At 46.8% G+C, this 20,520-nt stretch overlaps 1 protein-coding gene across 12 annotated transcripts in view; it reads left to right on the plus strand.

The window, feature by feature from the left end:
* Nucleotides 1-255: 255 nt before the first annotated feature.
* Nucleotides 256-20,520, plus strand: part of ZBTB40 (zinc finger and BTB domain containing 40) — a 46,842-nt gene continuing 26,577 nt past the window's right edge. For 9 of the 12 annotated variants that reach the window (XM_042883091.1, XM_042883092.1, XM_042883094.1 and 6 more), the window contains exons 1-6: nucleotides 256-385; nucleotides 6,140-6,909; nucleotides 7,552-7,685; nucleotides 12,432-12,627; nucleotides 13,206-13,348; nucleotides 17,923-18,115. In XM_042883091.1, coding sequence (XP_042739025.1) covers nucleotides 6,201-6,909; nucleotides 7,552-7,685; nucleotides 12,432-12,627; nucleotides 13,206-13,348; nucleotides 17,923-18,115 — 1,375 coding nt within the window. In that variant the 5' untranslated portion in view covers nucleotides 256-385; nucleotides 6,140-6,200. The remainder of the gene's footprint in view (nucleotides 386-6,139; nucleotides 6,910-7,551; nucleotides 7,686-12,431; nucleotides 12,628-13,205; nucleotides 13,349-17,922; nucleotides 18,116-20,520) is intronic. The other 3 variants (XM_042883097.1, XM_042883090.1, XM_042883101.1) reach the window with 3 other exon arrangements.

Below are 20,520 nucleotides of genomic sequence, written 5' to 3' on the forward strand. Positions count from 1 at the left end.
CCAATTCAAAGAAGATCCCCATTTGGTACAACACACAGGGAAGCTTTATCTGCCCTGACGTCCTCCCTGGCTGTATCTCCTGCACAGGTTCGGTGGAAGCTCCCACTGAACGCACCCTGAGCCCTCCTCCGAGCTACGGGCTGGGTCAGACCACTGCTCCCAACCTCCCTCAGAGCAGCGGACACAACCGCGCATGCGCCTCCCCGCGACGCTGACTCCTCCGTCACGTGACGCGGGAACCAACCCGCAGCCGCTTCAAGATGGCGGCGCGCGTAGAGCGGCGTAGAGCCGCCGAAGGGGGCGGGGGCGGCTGTTGTTGAAGCTTTATTGTTCCCGCGGCTGTCACAGGGCGCGCGCCGTGTTCGCCGCGCTGCTCCCAATAAAGGTAACCATGGCGACGGCGCGGAGTGCTGTGCGCTGGTGCGGGTTTGGCTCGGAGTGGACCTTGTCCTCTGCTCGCCTCTGCTCTGCCCTGGGGAGGCCGCATCCGGAGCACTGGGCCCAGTGCTGGGCTGCCCAGTTCAAGGCAGGCAGGGAACTGCTGGGGAGAGCCCAGCAGGGCTACAGAGAGATCGGGGCCTGGAACATTTCCTGCATGAGGAGCCCTGGGGCTGCACAGTGTGGGGAGGAGAAGGCTGAGAGGGGATCTGAGCAACGCTTAGAAATGCCTGCAGGGTGGGAGGCAAGCGGATGGGGCCAGGCTCTTTTGGGTGGTGCCCAGAGACAGGACGAGGGGCAACGGGCGCAAACTGGAACCCAGAAGTTCCATATGAATGTCAGAAAACATATTTTAATTTTGGAGGTGGCAGAGCTCTGGAACAGGCTGCCCACAGGGGTGGTGGCGTCTCTTTCTCTGGAGATACTCACAACCCACCTGAATGCTTTGCAGTGTGACTGCTCTGGGGAGCCTGCTTTAGCAGGAGTTGGACTGGGGATCTCCAGAAGTCCCCCTTCCAACCTTTTTGATTCTGTAAACATCATGGCAAGGAAGCAGCCCTTGGAATAAGGACCAGGACAGAGGTCCTCTCCCATCTCGCCGCACCAGCCCCTGTGCACTGCCCCATTCATATTGGCTTATCTCCCTTTCCAGTATAGCTTAATTAGCTGTATAAAGTGGTGTAATGAGATGCACCACTTCAAGTGCTGAAAACATCTCTTTTAGCCCAGACCACAACTTAGTCTTTCTTGGAGATGCAGGAAGCAAGCTTGCTTCCTGAATAAATGCCAATTGGTTTTTACATCACTACATCCTTCTCTGGCTGTGTTTTAAGGCAGCTGCACTGGCTTCTTCTGAAGAGTGGTTGTGGACCACAAAGAGGTCCTTCTTCCCTGCAGGGCTGTTGGGGCTGTGAAGGTGGTGATAGCATTGAGAGGCCAGGTGCTTCTTGACTCGCTCTCAATGCGTTCAGCTCAAAACAATTCCGATTAACAAGTCTGGCACAGGTTGCCTAGAGCTGTGGTGGGTGTCACATCCCTGCAGACACCGAAGGCCAGGCTGGAGGGGCTCTGAGCACTGATGGAGCTCTGGGTCTCCTTGTTCATTGCAGGGGCATTGGACCAGATGGCCTTTAAGGGTTCCTTCCAACTCAGTTACATGACTGTATAATGATTCTATGATAATCAGCGCTTTCAGTGTTGGGCATAGTGAGATAAGGATGAACAGATTGGAGAGTAAGATTTGGCCATTGCTTTGGGTTCGTGATTGTCTGATATCACCCTTTTGTTAGGGCTTTTGCTTTGAAGGGTAATGGAAAACTTGCTATTAAGAACTGGAGAACACCTATTTGTTTTCCAATCTGCTATATTTCCATGTAAAGCATCAGTCCAGACAGCCAAAATGTTGCTTGTTTTTGTGACGTATATTCTGCTGCTTTTAGAGACCGCGGAGCACTGAATTTAGTCAAAGTGTTGCTTGTTTTCCTCTTATCTGTCTGCACTGATGCTCTGTGCTGAAGTAGAATAGATTGAAAAACAAATTGGTGTGCCCTGGCTCCCTAGACTGGATTTTATATTACCCTCAGGGAGTGCTGCCTGCTCTGGCCCTTTGGAGCCCCCCAGGGAAAGGTAATGACCTCTCAGCCTCCCTCAGCTCTTCAAAGACACAATTACTTCTGGTGGGAGAGGTGAGAAAATTGAATTGCAGTACATGATTTCCTGGCTTTCTAATAACCCTTTTTGTAAGGTCATCGTCTTTGCAACAAGAAGACAGGCGGCTGATAAACACACAAAAAGAATTCAGATTTTGATTCCAGGCTGTCAATGTCTTTAACTCCTGCGCTGGCTCTGAGCTGGATGCAATCTTTTTACTTTTATGATCTGTGCACCAGGCTGGGTTGGTTGCAGGGTGCTGTCAGCAGAGGGAGCACAAGGCTGTGGGTTTGTGCGTTAAAAAGCTGTGTCGGGATATTGCTTAATTTCTTGGCAGTGAAGTGTTCATTATTATTATTGAAATCTAAAGAAAGCCTGCTTCATGTGCATCTCAAAAAAGAATCCCAGACATGGACTGCATCACTGTAATGGCCACTGAGGTGTTTACTAATCACAGAATCACCAAGGTTGGAGACCTACAGGATCACCCACCCCAACCATCCACCCATCACCAGTAGTTCTCACTAACCCATATCCCTCAACACAATGTCCAAATGTTCCTTCAACACCTTCTTGACTCTGACACCTCCCTGTGCAGCCCATTCCAGTGCTTGACCACTCTTTCAGAAAAGTCCAGCCTAAATCACCCCTGGTGCAGCTTGAAGCCATTCCCTCTAGTTCTATCACTGTTACACGAGAGAAGAGGCTGACCCCCAGCTCACTGCAACCTCCCTTCAGGCAGTTATAGAGAGCAATAAGGTCTCCCCTGAGCCTCCTCTTCTCCAGGCTGAACAAGCCCAGCTCCTTCAGCCACTCCTCACCAGCCCTGTGCTCCAGACCCCTCACCAGCTTTGTTGCCCTTCTTTCAACCCACTCCAGGGCCTCCATGTCTTTCTTGCAGTGAGTGACCCAAAACTGAACACAGCACTCGAGGTGCAGCCTCACCAGAGCTGAGTACAGTGGGGCAATCACTGCCCTGTTCCTGCTGACAACACCATTTCTGATGCAGGCCAGGAAACCATTGGCCCTCTTGGCCACCTGTGCACACTGCTGGCTCACGTTCAGCCGAGCATCAACCAACACCCCCTGGTCCATTTCCTCTACGCAGTCTTCCAGCCACTCTGCCCCAAGCCTATAGCGTTGCCTGGGGTTGTTGTGGACCCGGCATTTGGTCTTGCTGAAATCAATGCAGAAGGCAAGTTTTGGCATTGTTTTTGGCATTATTGTGGCGTACAAGCTCCTTTTGCTAAGGCTGAGGTGGCAGTAAAATTGTTGCAGTGCTGCTGATTGCACTAGATGTCCTTTAAGGGTCCCTTCCAACTCAAATGATTCTATAATTCTGACCTTACAAAGGAATGAGAATAATTCCTTATCCACAGCCTTACATACAAGAGAGGGGTGTTCTTGTTTGGGTGCTTCTGGAGCGCCTATCTGCTGCCATCAGCTTATCCTTTCCTTAGTCTAGAGAAAAAGATGTGATTCTTTCCAACTGTGGACTGAAATACCCAGGAGAAGGAAGGAGGAGCTGCATCAGACAACAGAGAGTAGTGTTTGCTGTTCTGAATTTGGGAGGTGCAGAAGAAGAGGTTTCTTTGCCCAAGCGGCAGCCTTGAGAGCAGTCTCAGGTGATAGCTGCTGTCCAACAGTGACAAAGGGACCTATATCAATATATGGTTGAGTGCAGCCTTAGCATTTCAAGCGCTTTTCAGGACTTGACTCAAATTCATTGGCTTTGCAGTCTCACTGGACATCAGTGGAACCAAAATAACTAAACTGCCCTGGTGTTTTCCTCTGTAAGCTGGGACGTGTCACACCTTTCCTTAAAAGATTCATCATCCTTTGACAAAGCCTGCCTGCAGGGCAGCTAAGATAAGCACATCTCTCTCTGCTCTGCCCCCACTTCTGTCTCCAGTGAGCCGACGTTTTTGGAAGAGGAGGGCAGTGTTTGTGTGGCTCAGGTGTCAAAGGCTGCAGCAGTGAACTTAAGACATTTTACTTTAAGTTTGAAATCCGGAAAGAAAAAGAATACCAGCAGTGGTCTTATCTTAGAGCGTGACTCCAAAGACGATGCAGAGAAGCAGCTTTAGGCTGAAAAGGTGACAAATGGCTTTTTCTCACCAGTGGCGCTGGCAGAGGCAGATAGCTCATGCTCTGCAAGCACTCATCGGTGCTGAAGTATTATCTGCTCTCAGAGAGATTCCAAGTTCAGCCCAGTTCTGCAGGCAAATCTCCCAAAAGTCATTTAGAAGACAGCTGGGAGACGAAGCTGGGCAAATTCAGGCAAGAAATGAGGCATGTATTTTAAAAGTCAGAATGACTCACTATGGCAGTGGAGGGTTCTCATCTTAAACATCAGTTCTTATCGTGAGTAGGCACCTTTCTGGAAGAGCAGCTTCAGCCAAACCCAAGATATTAAGTCCAGAAGTCTAGGAGACAGTGACAGATGAGATGTCAGATTGCTGCTGGTGGTCCCTTCTGGCCTTCAGCTCAGAATAAAAGCTCGAAGACTGCTATAAGTAGCAGGCAGTTGCCTTGACGATGGTCTTGGCAATCACCCCCCTGTTAAAAAAAAACCATCATCATTCTCTTTGGCAGGACTGGATATTTTGGTCCCTATAATTAAGGAAATACAATGCATTTGTACAAATATATTTGGTCTAATTACTCAGAACACGTTTTGCATAGCTCTGAACAATTGTAATAAAGATGGCAAGGTGATATTAGGCTGCTCAGAGCTTTCCTGTTTTGAGTTGTCATGGGCAAATATATCTTCAATACCCTTGCCAGGAACAGAGGGAGCAGACGGTGCTGCTGCTTCAGACTGTGGAAGTGAGAGGTTTTATGCACAAGAATCTCATCCAGGGCGCTGATGTTTCCTGCTTGTCCTTTTGTAGGAAGATCCGCAGCTATTATTTCTTAACCAGCAGACCCAATTTCATTTCAGATACTGGAAGCTCTTCAACTCCAGGCAAGGAGTGGGTGGACTAAAACTGCTATTACACTCAGCCTGGCAAAAGAAATGGGGCTCTTTCTTCTCCCACGTTCGCCAGCAACTCTGCTGACATCAACTTGGTTGCCTGTGATTTACAGCAGTGTGGGAGGATAACAGAACCCTTACGTTTAATGGGATTGAAGTGCAGGTGGCCAGTCCTGTGCACGGGTGAGGCAGTGCTTCAAGGTGATGTATGAGCAGCACTGACTAATTAAAACTCACGTCCTGATGGTAAGCAGTATTATTTCTGTTCTCTGGGAGAGAGCAGGAAGCTAAGTGAGGAGAAGCTAAGCAGTTGAAGGCCGTGTAAACTGTGTCCATCCAGGTGCTCCTCCTTTAGCACTCATGCTGTTTTGTTTCAGCATCATTGCCAGTATCCATGTTAGGCATCCTAGTGTATAGACGAGAGACAGTAACGTCTTTATCTTGTCTAGCAGAGACAAAAAAACTTGAGATATCCTGCTGATAAAAATTCTACTGGTGGATCTATTTTTTTTTTTTTTCCCAACAGCAACACAGGAAAAAAAAAAAAGGAAGGAACAGGAAAAGAGATGCCATAGTAGAAGAGACTCGGCCTATGGAGTTCTGCCTCTGTGCTGTACGATCAGTTCACTTAGTGCTTTGTAGGTCAAAATCAACACCTCCGATTTTCCTCTGCATTTGATAGTCTGAGCAGGTCTTCCTGCATTGGTTCCCTACCTGCCCTTTCAGAGACTGACTGCTGAATCCAGCATCAGCTCCAGTTGCTGGATGCAGATAAAGCCTGGCACTGCGGTACCTCAATAAAAAGCATTCGTGTTTCTTAGAGCTCTATGGTGTGAGTTATATCAGGGAGCCTCTTCTCTCCTGTCTCAGTGTTCACTCCTAAGCTCTCTCTGAAGTATTTGCAATTGAACAATATTGGGTAAGTTGCTGAATTTGGGGAGTCAGAGTTAAGAATGGGACCTTTTTCTTGCTACAACCACTAAACTACAGCACAGTAAACTACAGCAGGTGTCAAATGAATTATTTGTAATTTTTTGTTTCTTTTGCTAGCAGAATCCTTTGTTTTTCCTTTAGCAGGACCTTGTGAAAGCAGTGCGAAGATCAAAGCAAGAGAAAACCACTAGATCCAGGAGCCATGGAACTTCCCAGCTACAGCAAGCAGCTGCTGCAGCAGCTGTACACTCTTTGCAAAGAACAGCAGTTCTGCGATTGCACCATCTTTGTTGGGACTGCTCACTTCAGAGCACACAAGGTTGTTTTAGCTGCTGCCAGCCTGCTTTTTAAATCTTTGTTGGACAGCACAGACACCATTTCCATTGACGCTTCCGTGGTGACACCTGAGGAGTTTGCATTGTTGCTGGAGATGATGTATACTGGCAAGCTCCCAACAGGGAAACACAACTTCACCAAAGTCATCTTTGTGTCAGATAGTCTGCAGATGTTTGACGTGGCTGTTAGCTGCAAAACCCTCCTGAGAGACCTCATCAGCTGTTCAACTCAGGATCAGGTAGAAGTCTCTGCCCACATGGCAGACTCATCTGGAAGCAGCGCTGAAGCTGATAACCTGCCCCAATCTGAAAAACCTGCTGCTGAAGGAAAAACAGATGCCCTGCACCCTTCTGGCCCTGGAGAAGCAGAGATGGAAGCAGATATTTCTCTTCCTGAGCAGGAACTGACTGTGAATCACACCTGGCTTCACCAGGATGCGATGCTGAGCAGCTCGGGGTCCCTCCGGGAGGATTCAGGCTCTTGTGCTGCCCAGCCTGCCTGCCCAGAGCGTGGTTGCTGTGTTGAAGTGGAGCCTGCTGAGCCTCTGGAGAAGAAAGGAAGAGTGAGTGGTTTAGGTGAGCCTTGACAGGATTGCCTCTCAGTGATTACACTTGAGTTGCTTTACTGTTTTTTGTCACGGGGGATCTTTTTCCCTGTGTTTCATCTTTTAATTTGCTATGGGGTGGTAACAGCACTGACATGTGCCCCTTTTTTCTGTGGGGACTTTCTTCCTTTGGCACAGTGCAATGCTATCCTTTGGCCTTTGTGGTTGTTTTGCTCTTAGCACTTTACCAGAGCTATATTGAGCAAAACTTTTCTTATCTATTCATCTTTGTATAGATGAATATCTTATCTATTGCATCTCATGTATAGTGGGATCTGCGTTAATGCAGCACATGAGGTTTGTAATTCAATCTTTATAGCAGTAAGTGAACAGAGTTGCCTGCTAATGCTACTTTATCTTTTAAACTCATGTTCAGCATGGGAGGGAAACAGAGGCTGCACTGGATTTGAGATAAATGTTCCATTTATAACTTGTGTTAAATAAACTGTTGGTTTTTCCTCCGGGCTGTGTGATATCTTTAGAAGGGATTTGTGAGTCACAGTTTCCATGTTACAGCCAATGTGCTGGTTACAAACTGGTGCTTTTCAATCACATCCCGCTTTCTGTGAATCCCTTCAATTAGCAAATAACTCATCTTGTTTCTCTCTCACAGCAGCAGAGAGCAAAAGCTGTAAACTGGATTTCTTTCTTCGATATGAAAGTGTTTTCTCAGAGGCCCTTTCTGATGCCCAAGCCGTGCTGAGAAGACTAGAAGAGTGCAGAGAAATTGATGCCTCTCAAAGGGAGGTAGGTGTGTTTATTGGATAAATAATACAAGTCTTTTCTTCCCCACCCTGCTGTGGGCTAGAATAGTTCCATCCCTGCTTAGGAAATCTTTTCATAGGGAAACTGGGGCTCTGGTGCTTTGTTGTTGGAAGGGCAGATCGTGCTCCCCTGAACGATGCACCCATCTGTGAGACAAAGCAGCTTGTGCATGTAGGTGAGAAAGTGCATGTCCTGCCCCAAAGACATCTTCCCTGTGCTAGGAGAGCTCCAGCAGTCCTCCTGTTTGTGGCATTTGCTTCAGGAACTGCATCAACATGGGAATGACTGACACATGGGATCCCAAAATAGATTTCCTGTGCCCGTGGTGAGGGCTTGCTGCGGAGCAGCTGCTCTGCTCTGTGTTGTGCAGGCCGCTCATGAGGAGCCTTATGGGTGGGGATGGATACAGGGCATGCTGGCCTGCTGTCTCATGATGCTTCTGGCAGCATTCAGCTTGAAAAGCTGTCGTTGCAGATGAGTGATGCTCAAGTTATTGTTGGAAGATGTTTGAGCATAGCGCTGAGTTGGTGCTAAAAGGGATATTCTGGGCTATGAACAACAGATACCAGCCATCGTACAAGGCTTTAAAAGCTGAGAAGTCCTGGATTAGGGGACTGAGATCTCTGATCTTAGAAGCTTACTGGGTGGGAAGCCATGTGGGTTTGAATCACCTGGACCCTCTTGTACCAGCATAACTGTGTGATGCCAAGACATCTTTCTGTTGCGGAAAACTGAAGCCAACGTGTTTAATAGAAAAAAGATGTGTGACAGCAGGTAGGAGAATTCCCTCAAGTCAAGGAGTACAGATTTATTTTCTGATAAGCCTTTGAATGTTGATGGGTTGGAAGTCTTTGTTCCCTTAGCAGCTGGCCCCTTTGACAGTGTTGAACTTATCTAGGGCTCTAAGAGGTGAGATGTGGGTCCTAATTCATGGTTACATAGCAAGCCCAAGCCTGGCCAGACTGATGAGCACCTGTGAGCGTGTTGCTCTCAGCATGCCTCCAAAGGATTATGTTTTTGTGTGTTCATTCATCTTCCAGATTAGAAAACTGTCAGGTTTAAAGTTGTCCCAGCTCTACACGTGGGCAACTGGTGCTGCAGCTGGAGCAGTACCCCAGCAAGAGTGCTGAGCCCTTGCAATGCAGACAGGTGCTGCCCGTGCCAGCGTGCCCTCCTCACCCATGTGCACAGCACAGCACAGCACTCACAGCCCGGCATGCACGCTGCCTTGCTTCTGTTATGGTTAAACAGCCCTGTTTTTCTGTTGCTTTGCAGTAACTGTAATGCTTACTGTGTCTCCAGCACTGTGAATGCATAGCAGGTGGGGTCAGTGGGCCCACCTATGCCGTGTGTCCTGCCTGTTTTGCTCCCGAATGAGCTGTTGCTGTAGGATCCAAACGGGGAGAGCTCAGAGACAGTGTGGGGATCTGACTGCAGAACAGCACCTGGACAATTTTTCTGTAGCTATAAATAAATGCTGAATAAATGAGAAATGGATTTTCTTTAAGCCTCGCAGAAAAATCACTTCTCAGCTGCAACAAGCATGAAAAGTGTTAGCCCCAAAGGCAGTGGGGAAAGGAGGGGGATTGCAGCCCATTCTAAGTAAGGGCTTAGGAGAAAACTCTCAGCTCAGCCCATTCTGTCGCTCTCTGAGCTCCCTGCTGGGATAAGCAGCATCTGTCGGCACCGGCACGGCTCTGAGCTCTGCTTCCAGCAGAGGGTGTTGCTTTTCCCGTAAGGGCCGGGTGTTTTCTTTGGGGAAACGCAGTGGTGTGTTTCGAAGTCATGCTTAAAGAGCAAGTTTAGCTGAGAAGAGCACAGCTCGGGATGTGTAACAAGGGCTGAAATTATGGCAGTGGTAAAAAAGTCAATGGATTTTCTTTTTCCCCTCCTTTTTTTTTTTTTTTTAATTTCCTTTTTATTTCACTACTTACTTGTTTGAAGTCTCTCGGGCACCTTGGTGCAAGTGAAAGCCAGTTTGGAAGACAGTGAGATGGCTGTGGGTGCAACCATGCGACGCAAGGAGCTGCCTTTCCTCATGCTGAGCAGGGCAGTGCTTGCCGTGCTGCAGAGAGCTCCCATCCCTGCGCACGTCCTTCTGCTCACAACTCCTTTGTGGGTGCATCGTCTCTATCAGCAAGCAGTTTTTGACAACAAAGCCCAGGCAGGCACAGCTCTGGGGCTTGGAGTGTTGGTGGAGATGTTGCACACCTGCCTGTTAAAGCTGAGGCTGCTCTGGCTCCTCAGGTTTCAGTGGGACTCTGCCTTGGATGTCACTCTACTTCTGTTCCTTTGCTCATCCATCCATGGGTGCCTTGTTGCCAGCAGCTCCACAGAATAAGGGGTTGTGCTTTGCTCCCCTCAGGTGTCGCTGCTTTATTTCCTATTACATCCAGTGGGCGTTGGTGAAGCTGTGGGGTTTTTTTGTTTTTGTTTTCCCACTGAGGTTTGTTGCTTTGCTTTTGTCAGAGTTTTTACTTTAAGTTTGCTGCTACTTTCTGCTCCCTGTGCTGAAAAATGCAGACGTACCCTTGTAAGTTGGTTTTCTATTTAGGGAGATGTGATTTTTTGGGGGAGTTGTTTTTTGTTCTGAAGTCTCTCTCTGTAACTCGCATAAACTATTCCTATCTAATTTGGTTCTGGCCTGGATGAAACCTGCTTGGAAATGAGAACGAGTCTGAAATTGCAGTAATTTGGGGAAGCGTAGAAGAGCTTTGCTGGTGTCAAGTCTTATCTTCCTGTGCTTTCTTAGAGAAACTCAATTCAAATCATTGCACAGCTCATTTGTTCCCTCTGCTTCTGGTTTCAGATGAAGTGGGGAGTGTTGATTCTCTAGCGCAGAATAAGTGTCACAGTGCTTGTGGAGCATTTCCATTGCATATGGGCCTGTCCAATTATTGCTGTCCTTCATTTGCAGCTGCAGGAATTTCTGGATGCGGCATAAAAGTTTCCCTTTATCTTCTGCATCCTGATGAGAAGTGCTGGCTTGTGTTTTCGCTTGTTTTAATGGTGGCAAAGCTGGCTAAATTTTTCCCTTGTTCTGGTATATTCGTGTGGAGGTTTTGGCTGAGTTTTTAAAAGCAACACAAGTGGAACCAGTGTCCTCTGCTATCTCTCGATCCCTCCTACCACTTGAGGAGCTTGTGTTGCCCTGAAGCTGTTGTTAAGGAGAGCTCACTGGATAATAGTTGGTGAAGTGGCTTTCTGCTTGGATCACTGGCACTTGACAGTGAATAGAAGTAGAGATGTGGTTTAAAAAGCCGGAGCAGTGCTCCTCCATCTACAGGAAAGAGGCAAGGCTGCAGCAAAAGGGTGTGATGGTGTAGGGACTGAATGTATTGGGAAGGAAATTTCTCAATCTGTGATCGTTTTGGTGCTGGGCTGGATGTGTTGTGGACACCACCACTGATGCCTGCAGCACGAGCCCAATGTTGCAGTGGGCATTGATCCTGTTTGGTGGCACAACTGAAGCTGAAGCCATGTCTTGGTGACTCTGCTGCCCTGCCCACAGGGTCTGGAAGGTGCTGCTGTGTACTAATGTGGCTATGAAGGATTTTGCAAATATCCTGTGCAGTTAAAACCTAATGGAAGAGTCTGTAATGCATGGGACACTTATGAGTAAGTGGAAGCTGCAATTCCAGATAATATCGGTATTTCTCCAGCTCTTCCAGGTTCTCTGGGAATTGTTATTGCTTCAAAGTAAGTCTAAAATGCACGGTGCACTCTTTCTAAACAATGCTAAAAGGCTGTTGCTCCCACTGAGCAGTGTGTCTGAGGAAAGGTCTTCCAGAAAGAAACTATAAATAGCAGAGCCTTTCCCTTTCTCAAAACTCAGTTCTGCTAATGAAAACCGTGCACCGAGGAAGGGATGTTAACTGAAGCTCTGGGTAGTTATTCTGTGCTGATTTTAATTTTAATTAAGGCTCTTTTCCTTTATAACAGAGCCCTTCATGTCCACGTCTCTCTGTTTGGCAGGAAAAATGCTGTTAGAGGGTAAGAGCTGGGGCTCCTGCAGCTCTCCCTCTGCAGATGCTCTTTGCAATAGGTCATTGCACTGTCACGCTGCCCTAATATGTGAGCATTTACACCTGCTAGGAAAAGCAAGTCCACCATCCCCCTGGTGCGGCCTCAAGCAGTTACATTCAGTCTTTTTATCATAGAAATAAAAATGACAATGACAGCAGAAAATGGCCGTTATCTTGGGAGCTGGGCTAAGCTCTCCACTTCAAAGGTACTTTTATAGCATCCCTGGAGTCTCTAATAAAGGATGCCTGCTCTGAAAGGCTGGCATCTCTCGTGGAGAGCTGGGGAGTGTGTGTCTTTAGGGGCAATGTTTACAGCGTTAAAGGGCTCCAGGGAAATGGGAGCAAGAGTTCCAGCTTCTTTCTTTTCCTTTTATTTCCATCACCGTGCAGGCATGTTTGCCTCTGGTTGCCATGTGGGGTCACAGGAGTGGATTTTGGAGCTCTGAGCTTGATTACCAGGTGTGCAGAGAGCCCACAGCACAGCACTTATGTGCCTTATCTCCAAAGCTTAAGCCCAAAGCATTCGCTGGGAGACGTGACTCCTTTATGACTTGAGAAGGGGGATGCCTGAAGTCCCACCGAAACGCTCTCTGCTTTCTATGCGTGTTCTCTCCTTGTTCTGCAGTGAAATCTGCTCTTTATGTCAGCTTGCATTAGGCAGTTGACTCTGTTACTAAACATCTCCTGTGTTTGCCCGTTTTAGGTTGTGCTCACCTGTCTGGCAGAGGCAGGGGAACAGTCAGTGTTTATGAAGCTGTTGAGCAAAGTGAAGGATGCTCACACTCTGGATGCTCAGACCCTTGTGTCTCTACTGAAGCTGTTTCAAGATGTGAATCCCAAGCTGAGAGCGGCCTTGCTGGAGAGGGAGCAGGGCAGTGGAGAGGTCCTGCAGCAAACAGGTACAGAGAATTGGGCACAGCTATTGGCAAAGTGAGTGGGTAACCTTACAGGCAAAGCTTCAGAAGATTATCTGTGTCCCCTGGGCAGACTGCAGTGCTCTAGCATTTGTTCAGAGCTTGTATCCTTACTCGTATGTGGGAGGCTTATTGTGTGCTGGGCAAGATCCTGGAGTGTTTCTGCTCCACAGCAGTGGGGTGCAGGCAGTGCAGGGCTCTCCCCATTGCTGCCTGCAGGGTTGGATCGATGGCTGCACAGCCAGCGTGGGCTGGAGCACAGCTGAGCCTCGGGATTGAAAGCTCCTTTCTTACTTGAGTCTGACACAAAGCAGTGGCCTTGCAAACCTGGTGTTAACCTCCAGCTTGCTTTATGGCTTTGTGCTCTGTTAGATAAATGAGACGTTTTCCTTTCATAGAGTTTAAAGAGAATCGTAAAGTGGTTTTTCTCTGCTGCTTGTGCTTGGGATGAGCTTTGCTATTCACTTAGATCTTTCACAGATTCTCACTCGCTTCAGGAGCCTGTCAGTTCCTTCAGACTGACTTGTTTCTTCTCTTGTGCTTCTGAATCCTTTTCTCCCCAGAGAGTGCACAAGAGGGAGAGATGCTGACCGCTCGTTTGCTGGGATGCAAGGAGGAGCTAATCCAGAGCGTGACACAGCTGAGCCCCATTGTAGAGTTCTTGGAGGCAGCAGAAGAGGGATTCCTGACCGCCGTGGAGAAGCGGGTAACAAATCTGAGATAAGGGAAGCTCTGTGGGTGAGGGTTGTATGTGTGGGTCTGCCAGGCACTGTCTTTCCACACGGTTTGCCCAGTGATGCTCCAGGCTCACCTGGGGATTTCTCTCTGCGCAGCATGGACTGCTTATGTTAGCTGTCTCAGTTGCTTCCATGCTGAACTGTGGGAAAACTGAGAGGTGGACTGCAAAAGTGTAATCTCAAGGCCAGGGGGGACACTGACCAGCGAGCCAATTTGTCCCTGAAAGCAGAAACTGGGGCAAAGGAGGCAGCTGGTGTTTCTCACAGTCTCTTTTTGTGAGCCTGAAGAAGGCTCTGTAATGCAGTTTGTTTTCAGCAGGACCATTAGAATCGTGTGCTGCCTGCACACCAGTTATATCCTTGTAAATTCAGCCATCAGCTTGCCTTTAGCCGACTCCCAGGTTCTCTCTTCTTTAACTCTGTGCACACAGTTGCCTGCAAATGCAGCACATCCACTGACAGATATTATTTTTTTTGATGACTTGAGTGCAGCAGTTGGTGTGGAGGACTACTGCTTTCCCGCAAGCAATTGCATTATGTATGCAGATTTGCAGAAGCCATGAAGAAAAAAACCCCATCAACCCAACACTGTGCACAACCTGCTTTCTTTTGTGTTTTGAGGGGAGCTGCCTATACCCTGCCTGTGAAGCTGAAACTTGCAGGTGTCCTAGTATGCTGCGTTCAGTACACGGCTTGCAGACCTGCTGTCCTAGTTTGTCACATCAGTTAGTTCCCCTGACATAGGATTATAGCGAGAGGAAAGCGCTGTTGTGCTCAGTGGCATGAATGATGTCTGCTTTCTGTCTGAGCGAGCCTGACCAGAGCCATGACAGGCTGGCTGAAAATCTTTGCTCTTCTTATAAGTGCCTTGATTTTGGTCTTGCTCCCTTGCATGCAATCCCTGACAAGGTTTCCAGCATGGGGCAGCCTGGCCACAGCTTGTAGGAGGGCCAAAGAAAATGCTAGGGATACCCAGAGGTGCCATAATTCTGATCCTTGGTTATAGCATCTGGTAGCATTCAATTGCATGATCGTACATTCTGGCATTCACAGGGCTTCTGCCTTGGTGCAGGGGTGGTGTTATTCAGTATTTCTTGTGCTTTTTGGTTGCTCTCTGCTCCCACACTGTTTGCTGCAGAGCCTCCAAACCCTGCTCTGAATACAAAATCCTTCTCAATGGGTTCTCAAGCACAAACGCTCTTGTTTTAGCTCGGAGGTTGCTGACAAATAACAAACGTATTTGCAGGGGACCTCAGTGAGACTGTGTGCATAGCTGTACACTGGGAGCTGAGGCCCAGGAAAGTAAGGCAGAAATTGCCACATGTAGGCTGACCTGAGGGGCAGGGATCCTTTGGTGCCATTTTTTATTTCTTTAAGATCTCCCTTATTTGTTTGTGCTGTTTTTTTCCCCCTAAACAACTGGAAATGTGTATAATTAATTCAGAAGTTGACTTGATTAAACAGCGGGGCTGTAGCATATCTCAGGTGTGGAACATGGAGTTATCAGCCACCTCTGAAGGTTTCATCTTACTGAATAACATGGAGCTCTGGGCTGGCAGAGATAGGATCTGGTACTCCAAGGCTTCATGGAGATGAAACTTTTCTTCTTGCAGTCACTCCCTCAGCAGACACACATTTATTCAGCAAACAAACTTGGATAAAATGACAGAGCAGGGTAGCCTCTTGTGTGTGATGTCTTAAGTTGCTGCAAAGTTCAGCGTGACCAATCCTCAGTACAGCCCTGAACCTGGAGCAGCATAGGAGCTGGTAAAAACGACCATCCTTTCTTTCTGTACACAAGTAAGAGCTCCTTGCTAGGGTTTATTAATGACAGTGCAAACAAAGTTGCTTGCCATTGTGAGAGCAATCCTAACTGGGCGTACTGGGGAATGCAGAAAACTGCCTGCAAACACACTTGGGGGGTGTTTCTGACTGTCCCACTCAGATGTGGTCAAAAAGAGTCTCAAAATCACAACCAGGGCCATGTGTTCTGGGCCTGCTGGAATGCAGCACAGAAACTTGTCTGGGAGCAGCAACAGGTTGTAGTCTGAACTCTTCATAAGGATGCTGTTCTTGTACCCCTCTTGTGTTCTCAGAAAAGATGACTTCAAAATGAGTGCTCAGGGGTCATCTCGGTGTGAATTAAATGGGAGATTCACTAACAGAGGTTTTTGCTATAAAAAGACAGATTTCTAGAAATGAGAGAAACTAATTAATGAGTTCAGCTGCTCATAAGAGCTCAGGAGGAGCTGTTGGATTCGTTTCTTTCATGTTAAAGGTATGAGAATTGTCTGAAGTTTGTTTCCTCAACCAAAGAGGAGAATTTGTACAAGAAGTTGCAGACCTGAGGGAATAAATAACTTGAAGAGTATTAGACCAAGTGGAGAAGTTGCCAGGATGGCTGCAATGGCCTACAGACAAAGGAGTTTGCTTCAGAGGTCTGAAAATGTCTGTAAGAAGGGGTTCTTGCAGCGCGTCAGGATGCTGGACATCACAGCATATGTTGAGTGAAGAGACAAACAATTGTTCAATCAAGTGAAAAAAAAGAGGATAGTGAGAGATGACCCACAATCTCATTGCTGAACTGAGGGACAAACACAGGAGAGCTCTGGCAAACATACAGGAGTGGAAATTTCCTGCAGCTGAACTGAAACCACAACTCAAAGGGTGTAGGGGCAGCAGGCTGGAGAGCTAACCCACACCTCACATGGCTGTGAGAGCAGTGGCAAGGTTTATGACTGCATTTTTCAAGCTGGGAGTAGCCCCTACAATTGGTGACCAGGACATACGTGTAGGAAGAGGGAAGCAGTGATCCAAGCAACCAGGTCTATGGCTGCACAGGAATCTGCACTGGGACAAGCTGGAAGGCTTGTGTAATTGAAGCACTGCATGTAATCAAAGAAATGGAATAAAATGCAGCAAGGGTGTTGGAGTAAATTGTTTCTGCCTGACCTGGAATCTTTATTTGATGAGATAAAAATGGGGTTTTCTGCCTCAGACTAGACTTGAGCAAAGCGTTTGAATTTCACGTGGGGAAATTGTTAAACCAAAGGAAATCTTGATATTAAAAAGAGGAGATAGCATATTGGGAGATAACTACAGGTTGTGCTGAAGGCAGGATTGACACGTTGAGGCAGGGTTACCAGCAGGTTTCCTGGTACTCGATTAATCGCTAATGCTGTCGACGCAAAAGCATCAAAACGTGGTGGGAAGACTTGGTGATGAGCACAGCCGTGAGCTTTCCTCTATGTGGAGGAGAATCTGCAGGTGGGAGAAGGATGGCATGGCTGGAGAGCTGAGCGGTGAGAATAGGAAGATGGAAGGGTGCAAGTTCAGAACAAGAACTGAAACCTTGTCTGAAATACTGCATGCAGCTCTCGTCTTCCTCCAAAAAAGATGAATTTGTATTGGAGTAGAGTCAGTTGTTAACATCGGGGAAGTGGAGGAGCTGTTTTATGAGGGAAGCTGCCTTATTTAGACAAGTGAAATGAAGACTGAGAGGGAATATGATCCTGCTTTTATAAAGAAATTGGAGAGAAGAATAGGGTAAACAGAGAGTTTAGAAGAGCTTTTTAAGCTAAAAGACAATGTTGGCAGATGAACAAGTGGGTATGCGCTGGCCATGAATAAATTGAAGCTGAAAATTAGAGGAGTCGTCTGGGGAATGAGACTGCGGACGAGCTTCCCAACCTGAGGAAAGGAGCAAAAATATAACTTTCTTTAGGACAGATGCTAATCATTTTATTAACGGGCTGTGGATCTACCAAGTTTCTGCCTGTGTGTGTGCACTTCTATGATCCCCTCCCATTCCCCAGAAACGGGCTGTTTTTTCCCCATGAAGGCTGTCCGTCTTTACTGGTTGTGCTGGGGAGCTGCTGCTACAGCATACTTGAACCACAGCGATTGTGTCTCACAGGTGAGGTGTCTTGTGTGGACTCGTCATAAAAATAATCATTCAGTTAATAGGGTGTTTATTTAATGAGTCTCCTTTTTTTTTGTCTCCTGTCTTCAAGTGACAAGCAGAAAAAAAATGAAGGGAAATGAGGGAAAAGAGATTGCCAATTTAGAAAGTCTTTGCTCAAAATATTTAACAAAGAGTTGTTTTGAACCCTGCCTTTGAGACTTTTTTTTACATTCCTTTGAAGAAATGTTTTCTGTTCGTCAGACATTTCCAAGATGTAGATTTGGTGGAAGAACCCATCAGGGTACTTTTCAAGGTGCCAACTCATGAAATCATCTACGGTTGGAAAAGACCTTCAAGTCCAAGCATCCAAATGACCTACCAAGCCTCACCATTAAACTGTCTCCTGATGCCACATCCACACCTCTCTTAATTAATCCCAGGGATGGGATGTCTGTCACTTCCATGGGCAGCCCCTCCCAATGCCTCATCACCTCCATAAAGAAATTCTTCCCGATACCCAATCTGAGCAGTGGGTATGGATTTGTTGCACCGTGATGCTGTCCCTGTTACTTCAGTGTTGTTTAGATCCAAGAATTTGAAGGAAGTGCAAACAGTTTCTTATCTGTTTCTTTGTTGCAGGTAGTTTTGAATTGCTGTGAGGGCAAATCCCAGAGGGAAGCCGTGGACAATTTGCTCAAGAAGGTGGAAGAGGAGAAAACCCTGAAAGCTGAAAGTTTGGTCAAGCTTCTGAGGGCTGTGAAAGCGTCATTCCCTGGTCTCCATCTTTTGCTAGACAACTTGGAGGTGAAAGCAAACGTCTCTGATGGCAAAGGTATGATGGCTACATTAAATTCACATGTATGGGGGCTTAGTGAAGGGAATTTCTAGGAAGTCTGGATGGTTTTTTGCACCTCACTGTGCTCTTATTGTCCTAATTTCACACCGGGGCGTAAGATGCCTATTTTATGCAAACAAAACAGATCTGGGACCACTGATTTGAGGGGGCTCGGCTAGAAAACAGCCCAGTGCATTGCAATGAAAGTTGTGTCAGGGAAGGTTCAAGTCGGATATTAGGAAAAATTAGGAGAAATTGATTCTCAGAAAGAGCGATGAGGTATTGGAATGGGCTGCCCTGGGAGGTGGTGAGGTCACCATCCCTGGCAGTGTTCAAGAACTGTGGAGATGTGGCACTGAGGGATGAGCTTAGAGAGCACGATGGGCATGGGTTGGAGTGGGACTGGATGATCTTGGTGGTCTTTTCCAACCTTGATGATTCTTTTATGGTCACTGGTTTGTAATCTTCTGGGTGTTCCACATTCAGTGGCCCCATTAGACATCCTTATCTTGGAGTGCTAGTCCCCCTGTTGCTGGGTGTGGGTTTGTTTGGTTTTTTTTTGCTTGCCTGTGGTGCTGCCAGGACTTGAACTCCTCGTCTTTCCCCTGGTGGAACAGCTTTCCAAGTATGAGTGGGTTTAGGCTGAGCAATTCAGATAGACTAGCAAATTTCACCAGCTCTGAAGTCACTAAAAAATTAAAAACTAAATTAATATGCAGTGAAATGTAAATTACTGTTTAATAGAAAGCAAAACTGCACTCATAATGCTGATAACTTCCTCTGTAGCAAACATTCCCGACAGGCAATTTGCTTTGTCATTTGTTAAGCACGATTGCTTTCTTGAAACATCAGACTCCCAACATGCTTAATTATCTAGTGGTAATACCCATTCCAAGGAGGAGCATTCCTTAATTACATAGAGTTGAATCTTCTCAAATTGCAGCTTGAACAAACAGAAGCACAAATATTTCTTATCGTGGAAATGAAGAGGGAGGGAGTGAATCTGAGCCGCCGACGGCCGCCTTTGCTGTCCTGTGCTGCAGTGCTAACAGGCTCACATGGAGCTCACAGCAGAGCTGAGTGCATTTGTGGCAACTCAAGTGTAATAAAATCAGAAGCATTTTGATAGGAGAAGGAGAGAAATATAAAAACATAGGGTCACCTGAGTCGGAGTGAACCACTAAAGGCCATCTGGTCCAACCCCCTGCAGGGACACCCACAGCTCCATCGCTGCTCAGAGCCCCTCCAACCTGACCTGAATGCCTCCAGGGATGGGGCACCCACTGCCTCTCCTTTCATTTGTTATCTCTGCCCTGATCCATGTGGGGTGCATGCAAGTCAAAATTTACAGAGCTAAATGAGATTCCCTTAACTTCACCAAGGAGCAACTAAGCTGTCTCCAAAAGGTCTTTGTCCAGGGAGTTTTTCATATAAGCTCAAAATCATCCATTGATTATTCCACAGATTGCCATTGCTCCCTTCCCCACCTGGGAGAGCTTTCTCTTCTTACTTTGCAATGTATGTTTTTTGGGTCTCAAGGACTGTACATTTTTTTCACCAACCTGTAGTTATTGTGAGTAATTGAACTTTCTGTTTGGTGCTGAACCAAAATGATTTAAAAACCTGAGCACGCAAACAAAAAAAAAACAAGCACAGATGTCCTGGATGAACTACAGCTTTTTATTTTTGTTTCTCTTACAAAAGTGTAACTATGCATCTTCACCTCCAATTCTGTAACTCCAACAGTGGAAAAAAAAAAACACCAAAAACCTTTCAGGCTTTCAGGTTCATCTGTTTGGCAGTTCCCAGTTTTATTTATCAACTAGTCTGGGGACGAGTACAATCATAATTATTTTGGGTACACAGCATGTTGTCCCAAACCTTTTCATTACCCTGGGTGAAGGCTAGCCCTCTTCCTTGACTTAGTTCATTGTGTTCTGCTACTGTGATGTCTGCTGAGGATTGTGCTGTTACTCTGAAGTTACCTTGTCTCAGATTCATCAGGTCAAGTCTGGAATCAGATGTATGAGGAACAAATTAGGCTAAAGTTGTATTTTTTTTTTGTGCATAAGTGAGAGAAGAGGGTGTTACTGCTATTTTGCAATCCCAAGTCTGGTTTGTGTTCCCTTAACATTTTCACCAAAGAAACTCAGCCCACACAGTTCTTGCTTATGTTGGACCATATGGGTGTTTGCAAAATGTTGCTGTGTTTGAGAGTTGCGCACCGCTGAGTCAGAGTGTGCTGCAGAGCTCCTTTGTGGTGGAGTGGATCTAAGACTCAATTAAAACCTGCTTTCAATGAAACTGCAATTAAGAGTTAGTGGGAACTTCTTGCTAGCAGGACATTGGAATAGACTGGAAAACATCTTGAGGTGTTGTCTTGATGTACAAAGCCACACATT

This window comes from Lagopus leucura, unplaced genomic scaffold (assembly GCF_019238085.1).
Source record: "Lagopus leucura isolate 7727_CA_CO unplaced genomic scaffold, USGS_WTPT01 Super-Scaffold_100037, whole genome shotgun sequence".
NCBI lineage: Eukaryota > Metazoa > Chordata > Aves > Galliformes > Phasianidae > Lagopus > Lagopus leucura.